This window comes from Lepisosteus oculatus, chromosome 13 (genome assembly GCF_040954835.1).
Source record: "Lepisosteus oculatus isolate fLepOcu1 chromosome 13, fLepOcu1.hap2, whole genome shotgun sequence".
NCBI classification, from domain to species: domain Eukaryota; kingdom Metazoa; phylum Chordata; class Actinopteri; order Semionotiformes; family Lepisosteidae; genus Lepisosteus; species Lepisosteus oculatus.
Genome location: NC_090708.1, coordinates 16,934,284 through 16,961,982, shown reverse-complemented (window position 1 = coordinate 16,961,982; position 27,699 = coordinate 16,934,284). Strand labels below are relative to the sequence as shown.

The 27,699-nt window shown below is 46.0% G+C and overlaps 4 protein-coding genes across 6 annotated transcripts; 3 read left to right on the top strand and 1 right to left on the bottom strand.

The window, feature by feature from the left end:
* Positions 1-1,960, top strand: LOC102690145 (receptor-transporting protein 4-like). The gene is made up of 2 exons (XM_006637850.3): positions 1-354; positions 848-1,960. The coding sequence occupies exons 1-2, from the start codon at positions 206-208 to the stop codon at positions 1,188-1,190; spliced, it is 492 nt and encodes a 163-aa protein (XP_006637913.1). The 5' UTR covers positions 1-205; the 3' UTR covers positions 1,191-1,960.
* A 354-nt stretch (positions 1,961-2,314) lies between these two features.
* Positions 2,315-10,849, bottom strand: cpdp (CPD photolyase). Of its 3 annotated transcripts, none has more exons than XM_069197497.1 (10): positions 10,608-10,849; positions 9,207-9,631; positions 8,839-8,984; positions 8,148-8,330; positions 7,367-7,525; positions 6,801-6,999; positions 5,965-6,117; positions 5,589-5,710; positions 4,120-4,279; positions 2,315-3,036 (listed from the first exon to the last, which is right to left on the bottom strand). In XM_069197497.1, exons 2-10 carry the CDS (start codon positions 9,499-9,501, stop codon positions 2,852-2,854), a joined length of 1,602 nt encoding a protein of 533 aa, XP_069053598.1. In that variant the 5' UTR covers positions 9,502-9,631; positions 10,608-10,849; the 3' UTR covers positions 2,315-2,851. The 3 variants fall into 3 exon arrangements, with proteins under 3 accessions (XP_069053598.1, XP_069053597.1, XP_015216927.1); XM_069197496.1 differs by having other exon boundaries at positions 10,621-10,849; XM_015361441.2 differs by lacking the exons at positions 4,120-4,279; positions 5,589-5,710 and having other exon boundaries at positions 10,621-10,849.
* On the top strand, positions 4,823-20,966 carry LOC102689742 (5-hydroxytryptamine receptor 3E-like). Its single transcript, XM_015361443.2, has 10 exons — positions 4,823-4,897; positions 12,237-12,627; positions 13,280-13,449; positions 13,539-13,583; positions 14,549-14,655; positions 15,978-16,147; positions 16,916-17,076; positions 18,002-18,212; positions 18,700-18,912; positions 19,373-20,966. The coding sequence occupies exons 2-10, from the start codon at positions 12,276-12,278 to the stop codon at positions 19,654-19,656; spliced, it is 1,713 nt and encodes a 570-aa protein (XP_015216929.2). The 5' UTR covers positions 4,823-4,897; positions 12,237-12,275; the 3' UTR covers positions 19,657-20,966.
* A 1,189-nt stretch (positions 20,967-22,155) lies between these two features.
* On the top strand, positions 22,156-27,359 carry LOC102689545 (5-hydroxytryptamine receptor 3A-like). The gene is made up of 8 exons (XM_069197465.1): positions 22,156-22,324; positions 23,122-23,166; positions 23,574-23,683; positions 24,031-24,197; positions 25,055-25,218; positions 25,810-26,020; positions 26,272-26,565; positions 26,881-27,359. The coding sequence occupies exons 1-8, from the start codon at positions 22,223-22,225 to the stop codon at positions 27,111-27,113; spliced, it is 1,326 nt and encodes a 441-aa protein (XP_069053566.1). The 5' UTR covers positions 22,156-22,222; the 3' UTR covers positions 27,114-27,359.
* The last annotated feature ends 340 nt before the right edge of the window (positions 27,360-27,699 follow it).

Genomic DNA, 27,699 nt, shown 5'->3' with positions numbered 1-27,699 from the left:
CTTCCTCTGCTGCCAAACAGCTCAGCTGACTGGCAGAGAATGAGGAATATAGGCAGCCACCCACACGACATAAGGGCTTAAATACCTTGGTTAGCAGCTCAGAGTGAATTCACTGCTGAGCTGGGAAGAAACACACACAAAGGAGCTGTCAATACTGGATGAGAAATTAGGGCTGGTTAAACTAAATTAAGTGCAAAACTTAAAAATGCTAAACCAGGAATGGATCAGTATCTTCCAAAGCAAGATTTGCGATCTGAATAAAGGGCACAGGTGGTGGATCGAGTTTGACAACAGCATTGAGGTGGATCAGCAGGCGGCAGGCTGGCAGCAGTACATCCGGAAAGCGTTTGCATGGTAAGACCGCACGGAGAGAAACTAGGGTCACTGGGCTGCCGTGTGTCCAGGAACCCAGCGTTAGAGAGCTGGGCAGCAGCAGAGACAGCATTTTCTTTAGGCAACAGCTGTAAACTGCAGTCTCATTATCCAGCCCTACACTCACACAGATGATGATTTCAAACCACAGCCACATTGTGCATCTGTAATGTGACTTTCACTTCTGTAAAATCTCTAGCTGATTATTTCTGATTGGAAAAAAAATACCATGGGTGCATGCATTATACAGTATCTCTACGTTCCACCAAAAAGCACATAAAACAGTAAAAAAGAAAAACATGCACATAGTTTTTGAGTAAACATAATTTCCATTAATTAATCTGCGGAGGGTGTGGAAGAAGGTTTATATGTACAGTTCTTGAATACTTCAAGACAGCTGGTTATCTCCACATCCTGCCCTGCGGTGGAAGCTGTCTTTGCTAACCGCAGTTCCTGCCCTCTCTGCTCTCCTCAGGTTCTCCTGCACAATGTGCAGGAACACATGGGCCTCAGCCCAGGTGCCAGTGGTCTTCCACATGCAGCTGAACCAGGCCCAGGGCCAGGGGACTGTCAAGGTGCGCTGGTACAAGCAGAAGTGCCGAAAGTGTCAGAATGCCAACTTCGAGGAGCCGCAGATCAAACGTGACAATGTCGAGGTCCTGCTGGACAAGCTGATGGAGAAGATCCTTTCCAAGTGCTACAATGAAAACACCGGAGAGAAAAACAGATCCTTCTACGTCGAAGGGGAACGGGAGGGGCCACACGAGAAGGCACACTGTGAAGCGTGTTTCAAGGGCATCTGCCAAAGGACCACCTGAGTGCCACCTGGGATGGAAAGCAAATGGCATTCTCTTGTGCCGGAATCAGGGAAAGACTCCTGTTCCACAGCAGTTTGATCCACTCCCGTTTATTTTATGAATGCCAATGATGGTTGCCAAATATATGTATACCTTTTTCACAAATCTGCACAGGCAGATTTCCAGAAAATAGTGAGAACAAGCTAGAAAGACCAAACACCTGGTGATAGCTTCAATACAAGAACCTACGGGCAGTAAAAACAGCAGCCAGTAATAAAAAAATGGCTGGGTCAGACTGCTGTGTTTTGTGAGTCTGATCTGTTTCCCTGCAGGGTGAATGGTTGTATATAGGGGCAATATCCTCATTTTTCCTTGTAGACAATGTTTTAAGCAATAAGCTAAAGGGGGCAGCTTGTTCTCAAGGTAGTTTCTACTGAATACTGTGAAAATTAAGGTTCTATATGTTTTTTCCTGTACTTTAATGCTTTCAAAAACTCTGTACAGTTCTGTAAATTATATTAATTATATTAATTTATTTTATAAAGATACAATGAAGCTTTTGGTGTAGGGCTCCATAAATATTTCAGAGGATCCAGTTATATTGTTTATTTTAAATAAATTAAGGATGGCCAATTACTTTTGTTATTCTCACCCAGTTTGGAATAGCCAACTGCATTTCAGCTCACAGATACAAACCCTGCAACAGCACACAAGGGAGAATAAGGACGTACAGGCTCCTCCCACTCATCCACCTACTGTACAAGCCACTCCCCTTTCCACACAGAAATACTATAGCAGGAGGTACAGCACCGACTGCAGAACATCCCTGGAATTTCAGGATATTCACCCTTCATAAAAAAAAACACTACCTGTTATAAACACACCAAAAAGGCGATAAATGAGGACAGGAAGCATTTTTTCCAAATGAACATATTTAATCTACATGAAGTATCAGCTAATAGCTATAGACTCTGAAATGGCATAGAGCAGTATGAAAAGTTCTTACTTTAGAGTGCTTTGACACAATACAAAATAGTCCTGTACAGTATATACTGTATATAAAAAAAAAGATGCCATGGAAGCCCTTTGGCTTTAACAAAAACAGAGCTTCAGTAACTTAGGGAGAATGATAGGTGAGACAGAAATAAGAAAATACTCAATTTATTCAAGCTGGAGATCCATAGAGACACACAAGAGAAAGGTGTCACTGGCCAGCAAAAAGGGATGAGCCACCACCCACACTAAAGTAACTCGCACTGTCAGAAAGAACAGCTGTGAAACTACAGGAAATGAGGAAGACTGCAGCCCCAACAGTGACAGTGTATTTTAAAAATCACAGCTCAGTGCCAAGGAGATTATGGCATTACCAACCAAGAGAAAGTCAAGGGTCTATCCTTATTAACAGTCAGCAAAATGACTCCGAGTATCTCAGAACAGGGTGCTGCTCAGCTCATGCTTTATGAAAGGTGTAAGGAATTTACCGGCAATCCCTGTCTCATTGCTCCTCCGCGCCATAACAATGGATGATAAAACCATCGCTGCACACTTCAGAGTGGGAGTGAACACAGCCCGTGCACTTGGTGGAAGAGAGAAGAGTGCTCTGACCATGTGAGAAAAAGCCAAGGCTCCGAGTTCATAGTGGAGAGGTCAGAGTTCAGAGTTAGAAGTCTGGCATTGAGTGCTCAATCACCCCCCCTTTTCCTATTTCCATCTTCGTCATCACATCGTTTGGGGTTGTACTTGATCTCAAACTTCGGAACATTAAACTTGCGGGTGCACCCGGCGTAGTTCATGTAGCGCACTTTCCCAAATATCTCCCTCTCTTTCCAGCCCTGGTCATGGATCCCGCAGATGGACCACATACAGCCTGAGAGCGAGGGGGGTGGAGACAGAGGCATTAAGCTACGACCGTAAACCATCGATCAGAGACAGCAGAGACGTGGCAACTGTTAAAACAAGACAAACCGAAAAACAAGCTCACCTGAATCACCATTCCCCGTGTATCACCGCCGACAGACAAGAGGTGTGGATAAAGCAGATGGGACACAATTAGAGACAGACAAACAAAACAGACACATACTTTTGTACATAACTATAAGCTCCATCCATTGTAAATATTTAAACAGTCGTGTTTTGACTTACTTGTGATATCCTAATCAGGACTGCGCATGAGTCATTTTTGTTTTCAGCATTACAGTGACATCTAGCTATTTACGCTCTTGCCTGGGGTTTAAATATCAAGCAGTGAATCTAATTGGTTGAATCTAAACAGGGAGGTGCTTTGTGATTAAACATTGTCTTTACTGTAGGGTGAAAGAAGTGGTCGGTAGTGTTTTGTGGAGAAAGAGTTTAAGAAAAGCTTCAATCTGCATATAATTTTGTTTCATTGTATTTTGTTTTGTTTTTTTATTACCATTGACATCACCCTCATTCACATTTTCAAGCAATATTAAAAAAGGCAAGAGAAGAGTCTAATCCCAAAACACCAAATGAAAATAACACCACAGGTTAAACACAGGACTGTCTATTGGTGAGTTTATCTACTTCAACCGCACACGTCGCCAGAGAGTTGAATGCGGTAAGATCATCTTGACTCTCCCGACCTTCAACTCTAAAGCTGTTCAAATTTCTTCAGCCAGGAAAAAACAAAGGTAAAAATATTCAGACTAAAAAAAAAAAAGAGAAAAACAGCGTGAGGTAGTGAGGAAGAGGAAAAGCACAATATCAAAGGGGAGAAATGAGAGGGAGAGACTTGCTTTTTGCAGGTTAAAGCAGTGTGACCATCGCAGCTGGTGGGAACTGAACTGTGCGCATACTTTAACCACAACAAGAGCGCAGGCTGATCTGCATTAAGGCTCAGTCCATACAAGATATGAATGGCGTATGCACGACCAATGACCGCGTTGATCATCACAGAACAGCACTGACCTAGCCCTGCCCCTGCACTGACCTACGTATCCGTTGGGGTCGCGACCGTCCAGCTCGTAGCGGTCATTGAGGTATATGGCAGTGGCCAGAGCCTCTTCCGGTGACGCTGTCCACTCCAGGATCTTCTTGGCCCAGTACATCCGGAGGAAACCATGCATCTTTCCCTCAGACACCATCTGGAACTACAGGCCACATACATCCAGAGGGCAGAGAGAGAGAGTTCAAATAGAGCAGCAGTGTTGCCTAAACCAATCCTTGGAGTGCCACCTGATCTATTGATCCCAGACTTCCTCATGTGTGCTGTGTGTAACCAGAGTTCAGCATTGGTTTAATGAGGTGCCTTCTCAGAGGGCAGGTTAATTAGATGCCAATGAGATACAGGACAAGTCATCAGCACCAGAGGGGCTGGATGTCCTGTAGCTATGGCAACAGTCCGGGCTGCTCAGCAGAAGGCTGATCTGTGGTGACTGGCAGGCCAGCTGCGTTCTCTGCCTCTAAAGAGTCAAACCACAGTGCTTAACGCAAACTTTCTGCTTTTAGAAACAGCCTCTCAAGTAGAACATCCTTGTTTATTTAAGCAAATAAGATAGCCACTTATAATAAATAGCTCCTATACACCACAGACAGCTCTTGAAACTGTCCCATCTTAAGCTAATCACCATGTCTTCCCTTCTCCAGTGTCTCACTACCGAATTTTGACTTTTGAAAAGAAATTGAATGACCTCCATGACAAACACTGCAGATATTCGAAGTTCTTCTTCATCCTGCTAGTGGTGCCAGAGGCTGTCTTCAGACACCAGGTAATATCTTTTCTCTTTACAGCTAAGCTGCAGAAATGTGTTCACATTTATCTATAGCATCTATTTGGTTTTAGGGCTATGACGATGTACAGACACCGATTTGTTTGCATTGACACACAAATCATTAAATACTTATTGAAATACGAAAGCTGTTAAACTGTAAGAAATGTCAGTGTTGGTGCAATGCCAGACTTCTGGAGATTTCATTGGAGACAAAATGCCAAATATATCAAAGTTTTAGGAGCAATCATTTTCCATTCTAATCTGGTACTAGTCAATGCTGATAACTTTCAGTAGCAGTAGATAATGGAGCAATAGACAGGTTTACAGCAACTCAGAAACCTGCAGGACACACAGCCCAGGGAGGATAGCGTGTGCTTCATATGTTTTGCTATGGAGTGGTAACGTCCATGAATTTGTTTGCCAAGAGCAAATATGTATTTGATGTCAATGTGAGATCGAAACCTGTCATTGTTAAACTAAGTAATCCCACTGCATGACAAGTACTTCTGTAAAAGCAGCACTTTAAGAGACATTTGGTAACACAGCCACGCTCTGGAGAGAGCTGGGACCAGTGTGCGAGTCCGGGGGCGAGCAGTGTTCTGGAGGGACGCTGCCATGCTCTGGAGGGAGTGGCGTTCAGTGCGCGAGGCCGGGGACGAGCTGTTTTAGACTACAGTGCTTTCAATACCTGAGCTGCATTCCAGAGCTTGTCATGAGTCCTGGAGGCCTCCAGCTCGCCGCGGGAGTACAGATAAGGTCGGCGGTCTTTGGCGTGCTCTCTCAGGGTCTTCTGTGCCCACTCATAAGCTCCTGCAAGGGGAGGGACACACTGCTAACCCTAAGGACAGTGCTCCTAGTCTGAGTCCCTCTCATTAGTCTCCATATTTGGATCTATTTCCAAAGGAAATTCAGCCTTTTTCCCTCCTCAGTTACCGTGCTGCCCTCTGGCTGTGTCTGCAAACCCGTCCTAGGCTACTGCCAGGTTAGGTAGTCAGAACCGCCCCTCACAAACCGGCCCTACCGCAGTCCAGCCCTTTCCCTCCCTGTCCGTCTGCCTCTCTCACCGTCCACACGGTCGTACTTCTTGTTGTAGAAGCAGAAGTTGTCCGCCAGTTCCCGGCGAACCACAACCTCCTCCACGAACACGTCCACGGACTGCGGCCACCGCCGGCCGTGGCGCCGGACCTCCAGAACCACGCGCTGGGCCGACACCTGGCCTGCGGCAATCACAGAGTCAGGGGTCAGAGCAGCACGCGCGATACAGGACAGGACGAAACCAAATCTGACTACAGTGCTACCCTGTTACGGTGAGGTTACTGGTGTCCATGATCTGAACAACATGTGTTGAAGTTGTGACAGAGAAAGCACAATGAAGACTGAAACAGACTGACAGAGGACACAGATTAGGGCTGGGGGATATGGCCAAAAACATTATCCCGATAAAAATGTTCATATCAGTCGATATCGATAATTATCACGATAAATGTCAAATCATTATTTCTTTCAAGTTTAAAGGCAGATTTTTTCTCCTGAGTGAAAGCTGAAGAAACCAGACAGTTAATTGGTAAATTAAACAACTCTTCATTTTAAGAACACAACAAACACTTGCCAAACAGCAGAAACATTAAACAAATCTGTTAGCTGCCCGGTCTGCAACACACACGCGCAAAGCATAAACATATATATCAGACATTTATCGAACTTTTGTTAAAATTATATCTAGGAAAATTATATCGCAATAATTATCGTTATTGAATTATCGCCCAGCTCTAACACAGATGTCTTTAAACTGAGAGGCAGAGTCTCTTAAACCTGAGCTCTATTCATTCATACAGACGCGCTGTATGAATGATCAGACCTTCAGAGAGTTTCCAGAGTGACAGATGCTCAGTACACTGACCGAAGTGCAGCCAGGGGGACAGGTTGCTGAGGGCTTCCCCGTTGGGGTTGTTGCGCTGGGTTGCAAAATCCTTCAGCCGGTGGTCGATAAAGGACTCCAGGACCTCCAGCCCAGCTGCTGCACCGGGACGGGCCCAGGACACCTCCTTCACGCTGCGGTCCACTGCCAGACTGGACCGAGCCTGCTCCCAGTCGATGGGCTGCAGGTGGCAGATAAGACAGCCTCAGGGGCCGATACAGAACCGAGACACCGGCATGCAAATAACTTCCCACAGGCACAGGGTCTTGAGCCAATTTACTACAGCTCTTCCCATTGGTTTTGAAAACTGCAGCTCCTCTGCACACAGGTGACAGACCTGTTGCTCCACTGTTTCTCAGAGGCCATGTCACAGATAGGTTAGCATGCTAGATTTTCTCATTTTAGCAAGGCAGTGCCCTCTTTCATCTGCAAATATAGATGCAGTAAACACAGTCTTATTACAATATTGTATTTCACAAGCACAACGCGAGAGTAACAACACGCGGAGGCTAGGTGTTAAACTACAGTCCTGCTGCGTGCACACTGACCTTCGCAGGCTTGGAGGCACGGTGGGGATGTTCGGCCACCAGGGGGAACTCTTTCAGGAAATCTGGAAGCTTGCTGGTGATCTTCTTGCGAATTGTCTTGGCTGAGTACTCCTGCTTATCAGATGCCACCCAGCAGGGCACTACATTATGGGCATCCACCTGAGGGGTGTTCAGTACAGTGAGTGACAGGTGGAGGACAAAGTAGGATGGGCACATGCGATGGTACAGTGAGACACTGAGCTACCCCATCAGAATGTCACCTGTCAGAGTTTAAAACAGGTTAGAATACAATATGACATTAAAGTTGCAGCTACACTAAGAAAAAAATAATATTTTTCTCTCAAAACTAAAGATTCAATTAAAATTTAAACTAATGATTCAAACTTAATGTGGAGGACAAAGTGTGAAAAGATAAAACTCAAGATACAGTTTCAAGACAATGCACTTGTTGCAGGGCAACACAGTGTCAGACAGCAAGCAGCAATGCCACAGTACAGCTGACTTTGATTTTTGTAAGATTAGGCCAGAAGAACTGATAAAATACATCAAAGAAATGCAAGAGATCTCAGCAAAGGCTGCCATATTTCATAGTGTCTCCGTCAGCAGTACAGCAGTTTGACTACAGACTGACTGAGTCAGAGCACAAGGGGTACACACAGCCACACACACACCCCATAGCAGCTATGAGCAGACACGCAGCAGGTGGTGCAGGGAACAGACAGCAGCGCCACACAGTGGTGAAAAGGGGGAACGGCAGCGCCGCACACCGAGATGACCGGACCTGAATGAGAGGAATGTCCTGAGGCAGCCGCTCCTTCACCTCTTCCACCCACTGCAGCGGGAGCCTGAGGGGCGCGAAGTCAGTCACCACGGCGCCCAGGCCCTGCTTCTGCACGAACTGCGGCAGCACCTCACCGGCCGAGCCCCGCAGCAGGTGGAACTCCAGCCCCAGAGCAGAGCACTCCTGCCACAGACAGAGAGCAAAATCCTGACACTTCTTACTGACACAGACAAAGGAAAATAAGGGCAGTCCTGCTGTCGGATTACAGCAGTCTCCTCACAAAAACCAAATATTCAAGTACCATAGTATGAATAGATTTTAACAGAGTTATATATCACAGTTGATCGACAGTACAGAGCACCAGATGCTGTCAGGAGGCTGTTCTGACTTTTTTCCATTCAAGGGACAGTTGTGGAGGCAGTTCAGGGGCACAATCAGCAAGACGCCATCGAGCTCATTTGACTACAGGTCGATATTGCATCAGAAAAGCTCATCTAACAGCTTTTTGAAGGGAACAGCTTCAATAACATGGCCAGGCAGCTTGTTCCAGAAACCCTTTGCGAGCCACAGCTTGCCAAAGTGGGTTTGTCGGACGCGTTTTACAGACGCCAGCGGGCTGGTGAGGGTTTTACAGATGCCACTGTTGGCAGAGGGTCTCGGGTTTTTCCAGAAGAGCAGTGAGTGGCCTGACCTTGGCGACCTCCTCCAGGCCTCTCAGCAGGAAACCGAACTGGCGGATGGTGGCGTCCAGGAAGCATGGCACCAGGCAGAAACACACGTGCAGGGGCAGCTGTTCCTCCAGGGCCAGCTGCTGGGCATACAGCAATGCCCAGTTATCTACAGCCAGGGGAGGGAGAGAGAGACCACTGAGACGATTAAAAAAAACCTAGCAGAGAAAAGCTGGCGTCTTGAAAGACTGCAGTCAACCCGTCAGCTTAAGCATTTGTGAAACTGCAAACAAATCACAGAAAACTTACGCACAGAGGTGGTGCGGCGCTCCATGACGCACAACATCGTTTTGCTCTTTTGGAAATCCACAACTTGCTCGGCGTGACTCACCTTGGACCCTCTGGTCCCGGGACATCCAGTACAGGACCCCCTCGGAGCCCCCCTTCATAGCACTGGCCTTGGACAGCACGCGCATCCGCTTCTTGTCGAACCCGAAGCCCTGCACTGAGAGCCCAGCCTGGCGCCTCGACTGCGCCACAGCCTCCGCCAGCCAGCCGGCCCCCTGCTCGGGCGCCGTCTTCTTCGCCTTCTTCTCGCCAGTTCCCTCGCCGCCCTGCAGCTTTCGCTTGGCCGCTCCCTTGCCTGCAGCGCCCCCCTGTGGTGAGGGTGGCGACCTGCCCGACATGCCGGTGCCCTGCGTCTGGGGCCAATGGGGGGAGGAGGAAGAGGAGGAGGCGATACCGGACTCCCTGGCAGACAACAACGGGACACGACCGAGAGCAGCTCCACTCGACTGGCACAGCAGCAGCTGCAGCCTGGGAAACAGAAGCGAACCGGGGGTCACCGCCGGGCTCCTCTGCCGCGCAGAGCTCCAATCTTCTCCAGCAAACAAGAGCCAGTGCCAGGGGGCTACTGGAATGAAATGGGCCAGCAGCAGTGTGGAGCAGTGCCTGGGGCTCTGGACTCCGGTGGGACCCTAGGGACTTCACTCAGATTGCTCCAGTGAAATAGACAACCAGATGGAAGAATGGGGGGTGCCAATGCAAGTCGCTCTTGAGAAAAGCATCAGCCAGCTGACTAAGTCATTGATATGGCACTTTTCTGCTTCGTTCATACTAGGTGAAGGACAATCCATAGCTTGTTGCTGTGCAACTCGACTTCCCAGAACTGCATATTTTTTTAAATAGTGAAAGGATTTGGTCTGAGTAATTGATTGGGTCTTCAAAATGATTTCTGCTTCATAGGCACAGGAAACAGGAAGTAGTAAATCCCGTTAAGCACCACGTCCAAAGACAAGTGTGAGAAAACAGGTCTCTAAGAGACTCCACTCACCACATTTACATACCAGACACGGCTCTTTGCATAACCGCCCGAGCAAAGCATCATATGAAAATGAAGCAAACAGAAAGCACGTTTACACGTGCGATATTCACGGCTGCAAATGTATTTAAACTAGTGTACTTGGTTCAGCACACTGTAGTTTGCCAGGATGAATTACTGCTCGATTAACCCGACTAAACCAACACTTTTAGAGAAATAGTCAGTAAATTAGTGATTAGCACTTTCACACACAGGAAGGCAATGCTCTTATCTGCAGATAAGTTGTGTAGCTAAATATAAGCACACGTTTACTGGCAGACAAAATCGGACGGTCAGACAAGAATACCAAGTCAGAAAGCGCTCTTCATTCGGTCAACAGAACAGCGCTGTGCGTATGCAGGCAACATTATACAACAAATTAGTTAAAAGAGAACAACTCCTCTATTAGCTTTATATAAACTGATAGCATACCCTGCTTCCTTACCTGCAGTGTAACATACAGCCAGTACTCTGGCTCAGTTTGTGTATCGCCTATCCTACTGATAAACAATACCTCCTCCGCTAACCCTACCACAAATCGCCTTACGTAGGCTTCTCTATTTACCCGTTTTGTAACAGCACGTTATGCAATTGCTCAAATTACAAGCGTTCCTATTTCCTAGTTTGCGAAGAGCTCATCAGTGATGGTTACACAAACTCCACTCTGCGGTATAGAGAAGATTAAGATTGCGTCATCAAAAGACGCCTGCAGACTTTTCGATGCGTGTTTTTTCAGAATGTTGCTGTTAACTGTTAGTGAGAAGTGTAGTATTATATGTGTGTACGTCACCTCTGTAGGTTTTAAATTTAGCATTTATGACCATTATAGCTCAAGTGGGCGAGATTAATAAACAAGACGCCAACTTTGGTTAGTTGCAGACAATTGTGCCTTAATTTCAAGTATTAGTTAATGATGCTCTACCGCTTTGCGATCCACACACATCTGGCTCGGAAAACCTTTTTTTTTCCTTTTAATAATTATTTTTACATTACAACGGAGTGATGGCTCAATAAGCGTGATACATTTTTACAGATCTGCACTGTTATAACCAAGCAAAAAAATGTATAAACGAACGTTAGATTCATACACAAAACATTTATGCCAAAATAATAAGGGGCTAGGCAGTACCGTGACTGTGGTACATCCAACATACTGTATAGCTTTCCTGTTTCATACAGTCGATTAGAATGACACTGAATTAATTAGAATGATACCAACCCTGATTGCCATCCTCCACAATTCACTAGATCCATTCATTATTGGAAGAACCTGAACGGAGTCATAACAACCCACTGCCCATCCAGGAAACACAGGGCATAGGACAGGACGGCACCCGGTATGAGATGCCAGGCCATTGTGGGCATCATGTCTTCGCATAAGTCACCCAAACATGCGGAGAAATGCAAGCTCCCTACACTAGAATTGAACCCACCACCCAGAAGCTGTGAGGCACCAGAGGTATCTGCCACACTTCACTTCATTGCCATACAGTACCCGGGCTGGGAAACCGGACTGACAAAAGACATGGGCAGTCGGTTTGATTTGATTGAACCTCAATAAACCTGACATGTCCCGCGGACAGAATGCTTTTCCTTCATCATTCTGAATCCACTTCTTCATTCTGTTGGACTTTTCAGTGATGTCACAGCTCTGGCAGCCTTCTCACTCATTGACAGCGATAACCTCCATGTGCAGAGAAAACCACCTAACAATGTGTGCAGGGCCAAAACAAAGCCTTGCTGAGCCAAGAGCTGAGCCCAACAAAGAGCCCCCTGAGTCAGCTGGTCCTGAGGCTTACTGACACACTGACACAAGCTAGTCTTAGGACAGCACTGCTAATTCCACACAGAAGGCTGAATTGGTTAATTTAAAGTGAGAGACTGTGGGCTTGCTGCCCTGAAGACACAGGGAGTGATTAACCCTGTCTTCTTCTTGTTTACATTTCATGTACCTGATGGCAGTGGCTTTGCATGTATGTAAATTCCACTTTGCAGCAGCACTTCTGACTGCTTGTGCACACCTGGGCAGTAACACTCGCACATGTTCTTTTCTTTTCCAAGAAAACTGGTTAAAACTACTTGTGCGGCGACCGTGGAGACATGGCTGATTCGTTTGCCCTTCCAAGCAAGGCAGGTAGAGAGGAAGGCCGGCACGCGTCGCAGCCTGTGAAGGAAAGAGGGAGACTGAAGAGCCCCTCGGGGCCCCACTGTCCCATCCAGGACAGCTCCGAGATCACAGCTGTGCTGCGGAGCGAGGCGAAGCTGGAAGCCCCCGTCTCCCAGGTCTGCTCCTTCAGGAGGATTCCCATGGCGATCAGACCCTCCTATGGCTCATGGGGGCAGGGAAGCTGGGGAGGACCAAGGGGGGCTCCTCTCCCAGGACCGTCCAGCCCAAAAAAGCTTGCTGCTTGCCAACTGGTGCTGTTCGCCAGCTGCTGTCTGCTTCTCCAAGGTAAGATCTCTGCCCTGCCTGTGCCTGTGTCTGTGTCACAATGGCTTCCTCAACTTTAAAACACATCCATCCAATATCAGAAAGTCACTTGAGCCACGTAAGGGTCACAGAAAGTCAGGAGCCTAACCTGGAAACATAAGGCACCAGGCAGGACTACAACCCGGATGGCACGCAGCTCAGTATCTCATGTGAGTACAGTACACATCACCAACAGGAGGAGGAAGAAAGCTTTTTTCAGTAGTGCTTGGTCTATAGAGGGTTTATGAGGACACATACGCAGTATGGTCACCTCAGACAGATCCTTTTGCTGTGGAATGCCGAGATTACTTTAAGCCGAATGGACTGTTTCAAATAGTGCCAAACAGATAGTTGAGGCTTCCAGTATTATTCAATGGCATTGTCTTGAAGTTATCTTGGGAAGATGAGAAATTGAATGATTCTGATATGGGAATGTTCAGATTTTTAGATGAAATATACAAAGAACCCACTGTAATCCAGCAGTTTAGCATTTTATCAGTGAGCATTTTGTCTTAATGGCTTAAGTGTGCCTACTTAGAGCTGTAAGCATGAAAAAAGCTATTCACTTTTTGTCCCTGCCACCAGTTTGTAGATGAGAGGTGAAGACCAAAAAAGTGTTGTTTGTGCTCCACAGAGCAGAGCTGTGTTGCTGCGGTGAAAGTGAATTGCTCCCGACCAGACACGTATTCTCTCTACACAGTCCTTAATACTGCCCTGAACAACAGTGCCCTCCGCCCAGTCATTAGCTTAAAGACCCCCACCAACGTTAATGTCTCCTTCACACTCTATAGCATCTTGGGAGTGGTGAGTCCTGCCTCTGTTAATCAAATATAATAATTGATGTGGATTTAAAAAGCTGTGATTAAAAGGAAACTACATGTTTTTTTTTGTAGGATGACAAACAACAGGTATTAACAACCTTCATTTGGCAAGTATTGGTAGGTTTCTGGGAACTATTGTATTCCCTTTGCTTTATTCATTGTACTATTAGAAATTACTTATATTAATTTTTGATGAGGTTTCTGCCACTGTTGATAGAGTGTCTTACAAGGGAAAGACTTTACCACCTTGTAGTCTGGTCTCATCTGATCTCAGAAGCTAAGCAAGGCTGGACCTTGTCAGTACTGAGATGAGAGACCTCCTAGGAAAACCAGGTTCATATGGTGGGTGGTGTTGGTGGTCCAGTAGGTAACTCTTCCCTCTGAACCATAGTTTCATTAGATGCTCCCAAGCATGATGACTGGGAACATGGTGCTGTACAAGGAGACATCCTCCATGTTAAGCATTAAACCCAGGTCCTGAGTATTTGGTCATTTGATCCCATGGTACTATTTGTTAGATCTTTGGTGTTAACTCCAGTGTCCTTGCTAAGTTTTTCATTGGGCTTCTACTATCTGACCTTCCTAAAGTCCCCCCTTTTCATTCATTTGGCTATAGCTGTTCTCTCTTCTCTACCTGCTCTGTGGTGGTGTAGCTGGTTCACATTACTCAAGTTTATGTGCAGATCACTTGAAAAGAGAAAAGCACTATATAAGAGCAATTTGTTTTAAAATGTATTATACGGATTTCTCTGAATATTTATTTTTCTTCATATTTATCATATCTCCAGCCATGCAGCAATTAGCAATTACTTTACTCTGTTTTCCTGTAGGGGTTGCAGGACCCCTACAGCAATGCTGCAATTACTTTACTCTGCAGCAATTACTTTACTCTGTTTTCCTGTAGGGGTTGCAGAAATACATGTTGCCTACAGCTACCAAAGAGTTATCATCTCACCCACTGTATAAAGGATTGTCTTCATATTTAATGTTTAGCAATGCCTCTTTGAAAACAGCCTCATTCCAGTTTCAGAATAATCAGTCTGTTGTGTGTTTCTCATTGTGTTACTCTATGTGTTTTCTAGGAGTGGGATATTGAATATTTGAGCTGGGATCCAGAGCAGTGTGGAACTGAGAGAGTCTCCCTGCCCAGGGTGATGATCTGGGTGCCTGATATCCTGATCAATGAGTTGTAAGTACAGCATGGCCTGGGTGATGAAAAAAGACGAATAATACGTGCCATTTAGCAGTGTTTAATTTGTGCCAGAGCACATGGGAACACATTTCCAGTACCTCTCAATCTGAGTCTACCTGTGATCCAGGAACTCTAAGCACACTTGAAACTGTAGCATGTAACATTCGCTCCAGTGAAGTGCTCTGATACCTCCATTGCCCCTTCTACTCTACATCCGCGCTCTCCTCTTCGAGCTCCAGTGCCTCTTGACTTACAAATTAAGCACTGGCATCACTGGCCTTTGCCTTCTCATTTCCTGTGATGCTGTGTTTAGTTAAAATATGTCAATAAACAGGCTGTGGCCTGTCAGCCAAGGCCTGGTTTCAGTCAGAGCACTCTTCTTCCAGCTCTGCCACCTTCATAGGCATATGAACCGTGTCACAGGCGTGACAAACTCTCACTTCCTGTCCAAAAGCCCAGCCCAAAAAACACGAGCAAGGACATGTCCCCTACGTGCCCTAAACTGCACTCTGCCTATAACACCGAGATCTTAACTCAGGGGTGGTCTGGGACCTGAGGCAGAGCTGAGTGCTTCTTTCAAGAAATAAAGACACATGTCTCTCCAGTCTCTCCAAGTTCCCACCAGACGTCACCCGTCATGTGACCCCAGAAGGGATTTGTACAAAGTTATGTCCCCCATGCAGGCCCTTGTATCAGACTTCCATGTCGGCCTGCGTCACTCTGCATGTCCACCTGAGCCTCTGGAGGCTAACTGTCCCACAACGTCACTGGAACTTCCACTCTCACCACCACATTTCTGACTGCGGCGAAGCACGCAAATAAATTTGCAAGCCAAACTCTTCTTCAGGTCAGGTTCGTCTGACTTGAAATGTTTCATTCCTGCTTAGAAAAACACGGCCGAGGAAGGTCTGTAGTCTTGGAAACTGGTAGAGGGCTGAACCTGCACCTCACAAGGCTGGCATGGAGCCGTGCATAAATCTGGACAGAAACAGTATTTCCACCTCGGGGACACGTGAGACCATTGCCATAGTTAGACACCCTGGTCTCAGGGCATGCCATCTTAAAGAAAACCGTGATCAGATAACAGATGCGATAAAAGAACTGCTTTTGTTATGTTCACAATCTGTTGAACATGTTTTGAAGGTAAAGCACGCAAAGTACTGTATATCTCAGACATTTTAAAATGTCATGAGTGTGAAATTTACTGAAATGATCTCGGAACTTGTTAGAGTGCTTATTTATTGTAGGGCCTCCCAGAACAATAATTACAAGCAGTGCTTATTGGATGTTTAATTCAACCTTATTTCTTTTTCACGCAGCATGAGTGACAACAAATCACCTCAGACCCCATACGTGTATATCGACCACACAGGCCACGTGTACGATGACAGGCCTTTGAGAGTGGACAGCTCCTGCAGTCTCGATATCTACAACTTCCCCTTTGATGTACAGATCTGCAGCTTCTCCTTTGGGTCCTACCTGCATTATGGTGAGGCATCTAGATCCTGGCACTCGGAATAAAGACTCGAGCAGAGCTGCAGAGTGGAGTTACAGCACAAGCATGCTCAAAACTAGCATGCTATGCAATGTATTTCCTGCACATCCATTGCTCAGGAGTTACAATTTATGTATGTTATGAGCATTGATAATGAATTTATAATCTCTGCTGGTGTTTTATACTCATATTATCCCACAATTATTTTTAATACAGCTTAGTTTGGTAAGAAGAAGCTAAGTAGAAGGTGGCCAATAAAATTGTGTTTCTGCATGAAGAATGGAAGAATGGAAAGAGTAAGAAAAGATGATGAATGTCTTAGAACTTTGCATAGCAGGTTATAGTGATGTGGAGCAGCATGTGGTTAGCATTGTTGCCTCCCAGCGCTGGAGCCCAGGGTTCAATTCCTGGGGTACTATCTGCGTGGAGTTTGCATATTCTCTTCATTTTCGCATGTGTTTCCTCTGGGTGCTCCGGTGTCCTCCTACAGTTCAAAGACATAGTGTAAGGTTATGTGAAAATTAAATTGTCTGTTTGTGTCCCCTGCCATGGACTTGCGTCCTCTCTAGGGTGAATTCTGATTTACGCCCACTGCTTGTCTTCATAGGCTCTGGCTACTCCGCGACCCTGAATTGGATAAAGCTGTTAGAAAATGGATGGATGGTTTATTGGCATATAAAATTATGAAAATTGATGAGGATTTGAGAAGTTCATTCCTCACACATGGGTTTGTGAGCCTTTGGATTGTGTCTATCCTTACAGCCTCAGATGTGACAATCAGTCAGGGGCAGCCAGTAGAGTACATCCTGGAGGAGTCCCTGAACGTGATGCAGAATACAGGGGAATGGGAGCTGGTCAATATCAGCGTCATGGATCAAACACTTTTGACAAGCAACAGCACCTATGACATGGTGGTCTACAACGTAAGTGGGTCTTAGGAGAGCTGAAGCACTTTTGTTTTCTATGGAAGATGGAGAGATGTGAAAGGTGTTTTGAATAGCTGATCAGGGCTCTGTAGAATTGATTTCTTGTATACAGCTTTCTCCAGGGAAGGGATATTGAAATCACAAGCAGATTCATTTGTGCTTGGGCAAGCCAAGACCAGGAGAAACAGTCTTACTTGTATTCTTGCATTTGTGTCTAGATTTTCAGTGAGAGACCTCTTTTAGCTGTGCATCAATGGTACAGCTCCATGTGGCACTCACATCTTCAATAATGATCATATTAATCAAATGAATTGCAAAGACATTTTCTGTATCCTATACAAATGACAGGCCGAAAATATACACTATTTAAATGAGCATTAGTTAATATCAATAAAACATTAATATTGACTGAGATAATAATTGGTGGAAGCACCTTTGACAGCATTTACACCTTTAAGTCATTTTGGGAAAGTGTCCACTCTTGTTGCACACCTGGATGGTGCAGTTTTCAGCTATTCCTCTTTGCAAAATGGCTCTGTAAAGCTGCACCCACGCAGAGGCCAATCAGCTACCTGTGTGACTTATCAAAGTCATTTTGTGCCAGATAACTATTTTAGGTTTGTCTCTGCAAAGAAGGTGAATTTATATTCAATCAAAATGTTTTTTAGATTTTTGGGGGGGTTTCCATTGTAATTCTTACTCACATTGAGCTTCTTTCACCCATCAAAAGTGTTCAGCTTGTGCCCTCGTGTTCTGAAGACTTATTTTAAATATGTATGTTAATCATTTATAAGTCGACCCAATAGGACATCATTGGAAGGGGGTGAACAGTTTTGCAAGGCACTGCAGCTGTGGTCCACATGAGTCCGTTGTCTTCCTCACTTTCTGACCACGCCCCCTCTCACTCTCGTTCCGTCTGCAGCTGACCATAAAGCGCAGGCCCATGCAGTATGTGGTGAACCTGCTGATCCCCAGCTGTTTCCTCATCACAGTGGACCTCTTCAGCTTCCTCCTGCCCCCAGAGAGTGTCGACAGATCTGCCTTCAAGATGACTCTGATCCTGGGCTACACCGTCTTCCTGCTCATCATGAATGACCTGCTGCCAGACACAGGCAGCACAACCCCTCTTATCAGTTAGTATATGTGTGGGAAGGAAGGGTCAGGAGCTGGCTCTGATCACCTAAGAAAAAAGATGTATATCCTAAAAAACCCTCTTTAATCTAAGGATAAGAGCATTAATCTGTACTGTGCAACTAAAAAATGCATTTATTTAAGAGCCTTAAGTAGTATTTGGTCCAATAGCTACATCTCTGTCTTTGAAGAGTAGAAGTCTTATGCAATTGTATTTTTAGCTCCCAGCTAAAGTCCTGTATATGTCTCTAGTTCCATGGCTTCTCTTCTGACCTGCAGTCCTTGCCAAAATCTGAAAAGGTTTCTCCAAACACATCTGTTTAGTGTTGGACTCATTCAGATTGTGGTAGACTTCAGAGAGCAGGAACTTGTCTGGAAATGCCTTGAAAAGCAGTTATAGGAAGGTGGCTATGAAGACTGTGTTCCACTTGACAGCACAGATACTTCCCTCTCACCCTTACCACCTCACTCTTTGTGTCTTCTTCATAGATGTGTTCTTCTCCATCTGCCTGGCACTGATGGTGGCCAGTCTGCTGGAGACGGTGCTCATCACAAACATCTTGTACAGCTCTGGCCAGTATCCCAATGTCCCACGCTGGATCCGCATCCTCGTCCTGCAGTACCTCTCCCGCCTTGTCCTGCTGCCTCAGAAAACGTCCCAAAGCAACAGAGTCACAGTCTTCCTCAATCCCGGAGTGCAGGGTAACTCTGCCAGACATGAGCCAGTCACTTCCTATCACAGAGCCTGATCTAAGTGAGAGTACAGTCCTCATCATAACAGGAACAGTAACAAGAGCTCAGCAGGGAACAGCTGAGAGAGACCTCTGGCTTGATTTTAGAAAAACAATTAAATCAAATTCAGATATATAGTACTAACCTTGGAAAGGATAAATCAGTTAAAGCCTTTTCAAAGATGATCAACCAAGTCTTACAGGGGCTAAACTTCAGTAGGCTTTAGAGGCATCTTCCATTGGACACTCCACTGTTTGCTTTGACCTAGAAAGCACATACTTAGCTAATAATAATTAGCCACCCAAGCAGTTTAAAGGTGAGCTTTAGTGAACCCAGAAGCAGCCATTGCCCATGTGAGTCCTTCTTGAGCTGATGTATGCCTTTTGCTCCTCCAGAGGCTGTTAACCGCGCCGCTGCTCTTGTGTTCCAGATGTGCAGGTGGTGAAGAGTCTGGAAGGGGGCGGGAATGTCCCATGCCAGACGCCGGAGAGCCAGCTGGACCGGGCTGCCGTGGAGCTGCTGAAGAGGCTGAGCCGGGACCTCCAGGCCATCAGGCAGCACGCAGAAAAACACTTCAAGAGCAGCGACTCCTCCGAGGAGTGGTGCCAGATCGGGCACATCCTAGACAGGCTGCTCTTTGCAATTTACGTCGTCTTCATCTGTGGCTCGTTCATCGTCATCCTGGCCATCTGGGTGGGGTGGTTCAGGACATAAGACTGGCAACCTCTGTCCACGGCCCACTCACCACACTGCCAGGACCTTGTCAAGCTCTTTATGTTCAGAAAACCCTTACTTTAAATTCTTACACTTCAAAAATAAGAATTCCTTACTCTCAGCCTGTCTGCATAGTATACTCGCTGCTGCGTGCGAATAGGTGAAGCTGGAAAGGGCATTAACACAGTTTAACTTTGGACCACTGAGATCTGTTTTTATGGGCTTTTTCACTTCTAATTCTGTCTCACACGACGAGGAATTAAGCTGGACGTGTTTCACAAATTTGTTCCACAAACCTGGTTGAGCATCCCCAGACTGGAATGTATTATGATCTCAAAATCTAAACTCTCCTTAACTTTAAAATAAAGTTGTTGGTATTTTATCATAAGCAATGCAAGAACTGTAGGACTCATGTGTGTGTCATGTGCGTGTTCTTTGCCTTTCTGGTAATGTGTTGATTGATGAAATACAGAAATATGGGGAACAAGGCTGTTTTAAAAAGTGAAAGGGCATTAAAATCAGATTAAGGCAAAGTCTGGTTAATAAACATGCACTGAAGGAGACATGGTTACAACTGTTCAGCTGCTTAGTCACCCTGTTATTATTTCCTGGAATGACTTTCTTCATTGTTGTACAGGTGCACAATTAATGTTCTGCCACTATTTGGAGTTCATGTGTGCTTGTTAATCTGTTAATGTGTTAATAGGAAAATGGTAACAGCTGAATCAGTCTTATTATGTTTTTTTTATCTGTTAACAGAATGAGGGTTTCTCCCCAGGAGTAAACAGAATCTAACACAAAACAGCTTCACAAAGTCATTACTGCAGGTGCCTAATGCATCACGTTGGTCATGAACCTATTGCCACTGGGTATATATACTGTAGCAATTGTAAGGGTGAGATCTTGACCTTTAGGACTGCAGGCGCCTGGCACCCATTTTTGTACTGAGATCAGGGCAGTTAGTACAGCAGGCACCTGGGCCATTTTAAATTCCACTCTAAAATTTCCCCCTCAGTAACTGCGATGTGGAATCGGCTGGGTCTCTTACTCTCTGTATGCTGTTTTCTACTCACAGGTAAGCCTTTTATATTGGGATTAAATCCTATCTATAGCCCTCCATAATACAAACATATTGTAAAATGCTAGTTCTATAAAACCTTCATGAAAAGTGTTTTGATATGTGGGCAGAACACTACTGTTTCATATTCGTTGAGTCTTTATAATGTGTACTTTTACAAAACCTGCTTGAAATACTCAGACAATAAATGTAAAACAATACTTGCTTTTGCTAAATTAAACTCTAAAATGCTAACCTGATAACATTGGTCATTGGTTTTATCATTATGGCACTAATCTTGTGCCATTCTACAAACTGAGACATTAAAAGCACACTCTTCAATGGACTGAACTCCATCGAGAAGTCTTCAGAGGGCAAAGCACATCAATTATCTCAAATAAAGCTTATGGTCCACATGTCAAATGGACTCAACAAGTATATCGGGACTAAACTTCTCCCAAATGTCAAAACTGAAAACAAAATACATTTGTTTTTCTAAAATCTGATTGATTGGTAAATGCCATTATAGGCAGGACACTAATGGGAACTGAAAGGGTATTAAAACAGGTGAAAAACAAAATATGACACTAATATAGTTGCTAACCAAATGGAACACGAGTCGTAGTAAAAGCCTTTAATCTTCATGTTTCTTAGTTTCTCCTACAGTTTTCTCCTAGTTTCTTCTACAGAAAGTAGAATGAGAAGTGTGAAGTGTGCAGTGTGTCCCATCAGCTCGAAGATGCAATTAACCACAGGTCACAACGTCCTTACAAAGACAAGAACAGATTCTGCTGTTAGCACGGCAAGATCAGCATTTGTTCCTGCTGCTGTGCAGTGGACAGGCGAGACTGAGTTCTGGAAATTCAGATATTTTATCTGCTGGCTAAGGGGCACAGCGCCTGCTGCTCCAGAGCTCTGTAGCAGCAGGTGTCTCGGTCAACCCAGTCCAGGAACAGCCACTATTTGAGGGTTTTGTCTGTGACCAGTGGAAAGCTCGAGGAATCCAGTGACAATTTTCAGTGGGGTGTATTTTCCATTCTTCCATGTTAAATATTTGGAGTAGGAACCCAAAATTCGTTGTCAGGAGGCGGTACAGCAGGATGCTCAGGATCTCACTGTCAAAGGATTTGGACAGCTTCTCTTTTGTATTATAATATTTCCTTTGTGCTCTTTCTGCCACTGTTTCTTACTGCTAGACAGAAATTCCCAGATGAGCTAATTAACCAGCCTAGGTAAGTGTTGCCCAGTGCATCTTCAAGGACTAACAGGCTTGTGCTGTTAAATGTGAATCTTTAAGCCTCGCGTTTTTCTGGAAGATGAAGATGCTCATTTTCACACGGTTGACTTTGTGGGGCTGCAGTTTATATATTTGGAGGAATATTTACTTCCTGCTGAAGAGTCTCTGCCTCCTCGTCTCTTTTACTCTCCCCCCTTCCCTGTCCCCAAGCCCCCCACACTCTCAGCAGGCTGTCCTGCTTGGAAGGCCACAGCGGACCGACCTACGAGTCCATGCAGCAAGTCTTCGACAGGAAGGCCTTCCGCCCAGCCTTCAATCTCAGTAATCCCACCCTGGCCAACATCTCCTTCACTCTGTATGCTGTACTTGGGGTGGTGAGTAGCCTGAGCAGATGTTCCTGTCAGTGCCGCTGCTCTTGTGTTCCAACAGCACACAAAAAAGCGCCAGGAAGATTTGTATTCCCGTGTACTTTAGCTTCACAATGTTTTTTTCTGAGTGGAAGAAATGCCTCTGAAAAACAGTAAATTTAAACAATTTATAGGCAGGGAAATCAGGTTACATCAGCATCATGTACTGAAATATCCACCATGAGATCACTGAGATATTATCATTGAGATAACCACCATGTTCTCACAATGTCTCAGCAGTGTAGCTGTAGATCACTGTGTTTTAATGGAATGTCCCGGCTGTGTTGCTGTAGATCAGTATGTGTGACAGAGTGTCTCAGCTGTGTTGCTGTAGATCAGTATGTGTGACAGAGTGTCTCAGCTGTGTTGCTATACCGTAGATCAGTGTGTGTGATGGAGTGTCTCAGCTGTAGATCAGTGTGTGACGCTGTTTCAGCTGTGTTGCTGTAAAATGAATATGGGTGATGGAGTGTTTCAGCTGTGTTGCTGGAGATCAGTGTGTGTGATGGAGTGTCTCAGCCGTGTTACTGGAGATCAGTGTGTGTGATGGAGTGTCTCAGCTGTGTTGCTGGAGATCAGTGTGTGTGATGGAGTGTCTCAGCTGTGTTGCTGGAGATTAGTGTGTGTGATGGAGTGTCTCAGCTGTGTTGCTGGAGATCAGTGTGTGTGATGGAGTGTCTCAGCTGTGTTGCTGGAGATCAGTGTGTACTGGTACAATGTAGCCATTATAGCTGTTCAACAACAACAGTCTCATCTCATTTCAGAATGAAAAGACTCAGATCCTCACCACTTTCCTGTGGCTGCGGCTGGTAAGAGAGAACTGTGCTGCCACACACTAAACAGCTTGCTGTATAGTTGAGCGACATTTATTGGTGTACGGGCTAAATTCCATCATGGGCTGGCACATGACCTGCCTGAAATTTCCACTTAATTCACCTGATGAAGAAGTTTCTTGCTCCTCTTCCTGATCTGCTGTGTAGTGGAGCTGCTAGTGCAGAACAGATGATGTCCATCAAACAGGTGGAGCTGTACCTTCAGTGTTGGAGTGAAGTGGATCCCCTCCTGTATGTTAAGTGCTCCAGAGTCCTTAAGGATGAGACACTCCTATATAAATGCAATTCATTTTTATAAATTACACTTTGGTGGCTTGTGATTATGGTTTGGATTGGTGCTGTTGTGAGGCCTGTGGTGTTATTCCAGCATGTGTGTGTTGCAGTACTGGTTCCATGAGTTCCTGCAGTGGGATCCTCATGAGTGTGGGGGTGTCACCAGGATCTCGCTGCCAGTGGAGGACCTGTGGACCCCTGACATCATTGTCTATGAGTTGTGAGTGTCCAGTCTAACTCCCTCTGGCCACCTGTGAGCTGTCCACCCTTTCATGGTCACTTCAGCTCTGCAGATCTGCCACACTGCACCTCTCTCATTCTTTGACTCTGCACTTTCACTGTCTCACTCTTCCTCTCTGTCCGTCTGTCTTCCTGCCTCTCTGCCTAGTTTCTCAGTACAGCTGGAAAACTGAGGCACCACACAAATGGGTATTTGTACAGTATATACTGACCTCTCTCCCTCACCCCTTTACCTGTCTCTGACAGTCCATCTCTCCCTCTCCATCTTTTTCTTTCTCCTCTTTCTTTTAATCACCCTTCCTCGTCTTTTCTCCTTTCCTCTCCCAGTATAGATGAAGACAAGTCCCAGCGCTGTCCCTACGTCTATGTCAATCACACGGGACACATCCGCTACGACAGAATGCTGCGGGTTGTGAGCTCTTGTAACCTGGAGATCTTCAACTTCCCCTTCGATGTGCAGAACTGCTCCCTGACCTTCGGATCTTACATGCACACCAGTAACTGTCTCTCTCCCTCCACCGTCTCTCTCTACCAGACACACACCAGTAACTATCCCTCTACCACACACAGACCAGTAACTCTCTCTCTCTACAGGACACACACCAGTAACTATCTCTCTCTATGGGACACACACCAGGAACTGTCTCACTACCAGACACAGACCAGTAACTCTCTCTCTACAGGACACACACCAGTAACTGTCTCTCCCTCTACCATCTCTCTTTACAGGACACACCAGTAACCTGTAATTCTATTGCCTAGACACTTTTGTATACATAGCTAGAATGTTTAAGAGCATTCTGTGAAATGTCAAAAGAGGACTGGTAAAACTTAGTCTTGGAGTTTTTGCTCACATGATAGTGCACAGTCTATAGTTTCTGTCAATTCTGATAGGTTAAGATAATGTTAGATAAAGATCTCTCTCTAAACTGTTTGTTGTTGCTTTGCAGTTAATGTTAGAACATAATTCTAGAACACAAGTAAACATTGTCTTTGGTTTTGTATTGGATTTGTTTCAGGATCTTGTTCATCTGGTTCAGACTAAATAAAATAATGGTGAAAATTAGGATACTACTAAACTTCCGGAGGGGGGGACTACGCACTATAACGTCACTCCTGTGTAATCTCTGTCTTTCAGGCAGGGAAATAAGGCACCGAAAGTACCATGAGCGGTATGCTATCATACCCAGACACGGTAGCTCAGAATTAGCTTGAGGGGGCAGTCACTGCAGGGCTGATCCTGCAGTGATGTTAGCAAAAGACAAAGCAAACTAGGAAGAAGGAAGAGAAAATGAGCCAGATCTGTTTCAAATGTGGTTCTCATTTTGCTGTTTCCCACTTTCTGTCCCCTCTGTCCGGGATGTGCGAGTGAGCCCTGCCCTGCCCTTCGATCAGATCTCCGGGAACTCCAAGCAGTACCTAGAGACCAGCGGGGAATGGGAGCTGGTGGTGATTGAGGGCTCAGCTGACATCCTGAAGTTCGGCATCGATGAGTGGGACATCATCACCTTCTGGGTAAGAGAGGAAGAGAGAGCGATAGGGATGAGAGTCTGAAAAAAGAGAGGAGGCGAGCAGAGGAACTGGGACTTGCCCAGACACTTGTCTTGTGTTCTAGTGCAGTATTTCACAGCTCAGCTACTGTGAGGAAGCTAATAAAATTCCAAAAGCAATACTCTGTCACATACAGTACACAGTAACCACTCTCTAATGTTAAGGAACATTTCAGATAGAGGGACAGAGTTCTCCTTCCCCACACACTTATAGTGTGACTCTAAAGAGATATGATGTCCATGCAATGTCCCTCAGAGCATGGAAGGAGCTGTTCTCCCCTACTGTCCAGCCTCAGTGACTGAGGATATGGAGAGAGCCAGTGTCCACTTCGAGGTGTGGTAAGCGTTTGGTATGTAACACAGTACCAGCTGGCCAAGGGAACTCTCCCTGTGGAGAACTGGTTATTCAGCAGTTCTGTATAACTCTACTCTCCTTTCCTCTTTTGGAAACATTCTGCCTTCCTCTCTGTCTCCACTCTGTGGAAGTGTTTGTGAATTATGCTCTCTCTACCCTGTGTGAAAATGGATGCCCGGCACTTCGGTTTCCTCCCTGCAGGTGGTGATCAAGCGGCGGCCTGTGCTGTACGTCGTGAACCTGCTGATCCCCAGCTCCTTCCTCATGGTGATCGACATCCTGAGTTTCTACCTGCCCCCCCACAGCGTGGACCGTGCGTCCTTCAAGATGACTCTGATCCTGGGCTACACTGTCTTCCTGCTGATCATGAATGACCTGCTGCCTAGCACGGCCAACGGCACACCACTCATCGGTAAGAAACTGCCGAAAGAGCAAATTCTTTCTGTGCTCTCTACAGATCTTCGTGAACAGTCAAGTCTCTAGTGCGTGTTTACCTGTTTGTGTGTCTCAGGTGTGAGTATTGTCTTTGTCAGAATATCTCAGGTGTATTTATCTGTTTGTGTGTCTCAGGTGCATGCATTGGCCTGGCAATGTATCTCTAATGTGTTTACCAGTCTGTGTTTCGCAAATGTGCACTTACCTGTTTGTGTTTGCATGTCTCAGGTATTTATTTCTCAGTGTGCCTGGCCCTGATGGTGATCAGCCTGCTGGAGACAGTCATCATCACCAATGTGCTCCACCACAGTGCCATGAAATACCGCTCTGTGCCACGTTGGATCCGCCTGATCGTACTACACTACATCGCCCGCCTCATCTGCTACCGCCAGCCAATTGACCCCCCCGCTGACCCCCCTGAACAACCTACAGAAACCCTCAGAGCTCCAGACCCCTGGATCACAAAGCCCTCCACCCCCGCAATGCTGGCCAGGAACAGCCAAACTGCAAATCACAGGATCGGTGAGAGCCCACGGAGTCCTGTGCACCATGTCTCCCTCATGCAAACACGGTTGTGCACGCTGTAGTGTTCAGGGAGCCACATCAAATGCAGACATACTGAATCACACAGCAAAGGATTAAGAGATGCACACCCATGTGACTTGAGTTTGCATGCGTTTCTAACATTATTTGTTCGTAATGCACACCTAATTTACTTACATTTGCAGAACTCCCTGCATTCCCAGTTATTCCACATGCTTGAGAAGGTTGGTGCATCATTCTGTTCTCTGCCCTGTTCCTCCTCAGTGCTGTCAGACCACAGGGAGGGGCTGCAAGGTGACCGTGCCCTCCCAGCAATGCCCGTGATACCGGAACTGCAGCAGATCTCACAGGACTTGGGGACCATGCGCGCCCACCTGACATCCCTGCAGAAGGAGAGCGCCCTGCGGGATCAGTGGGGACACGTGGGATACGTGCTGGACTACCTGCTGTTCCGCATCTACCTGCTGCTCATCACCCTGTATGCCCTGGTCATCATCTGCATGTGGTGCGTCTGGTACAACCTGTGACCCCTGACCCCTGTGCAATCCCAAATATAGCCAATTACCCTCTCCCCAGCAAGCTGCCCTAATTCCCTGTAGGCTATTTCTAGAACCCTCCTGCAGTCTTCAGGGTAACGCTAGGTTACCCCCTGATCTCCACGCTATTTCCCAGTCTCTGCTCATGCTGTTCCATGCTGAAGAGGATTCAGTTTGTGATCCAAAACACCTGAAGGAGAGAGGGATTTCCAGATCTTTCCATGTGTACCTAAATAAACGCAAGAACAAATGCAGCTCTGTGTTGTGTAGTATAACGGACCTCAGCCGGGGTTTTCCCATGTGCTTATTCACCAGGTGCCTCATTAGCACCTTCTCAGTGCCCTGGCATCACTAGTGCAGCTTTCCAAAACAACCAGCTTCCCCCCTTCCACTCTCTTTCAAGCAGGAAAATCAAACTTGCAATTCGGATAGGGGAGGGGAGCCCGTCTCCCACATCCTTCTTCACTCCCAGTTGGAGCTGCACGCTTCTTCTGGAAACAAATTTTCTGCAGTCAACTGGGCGTGAGGTTCAGTTAGTAAAGGAGTTCAATACAGAAGGTGCAGAAGTCACAGACAT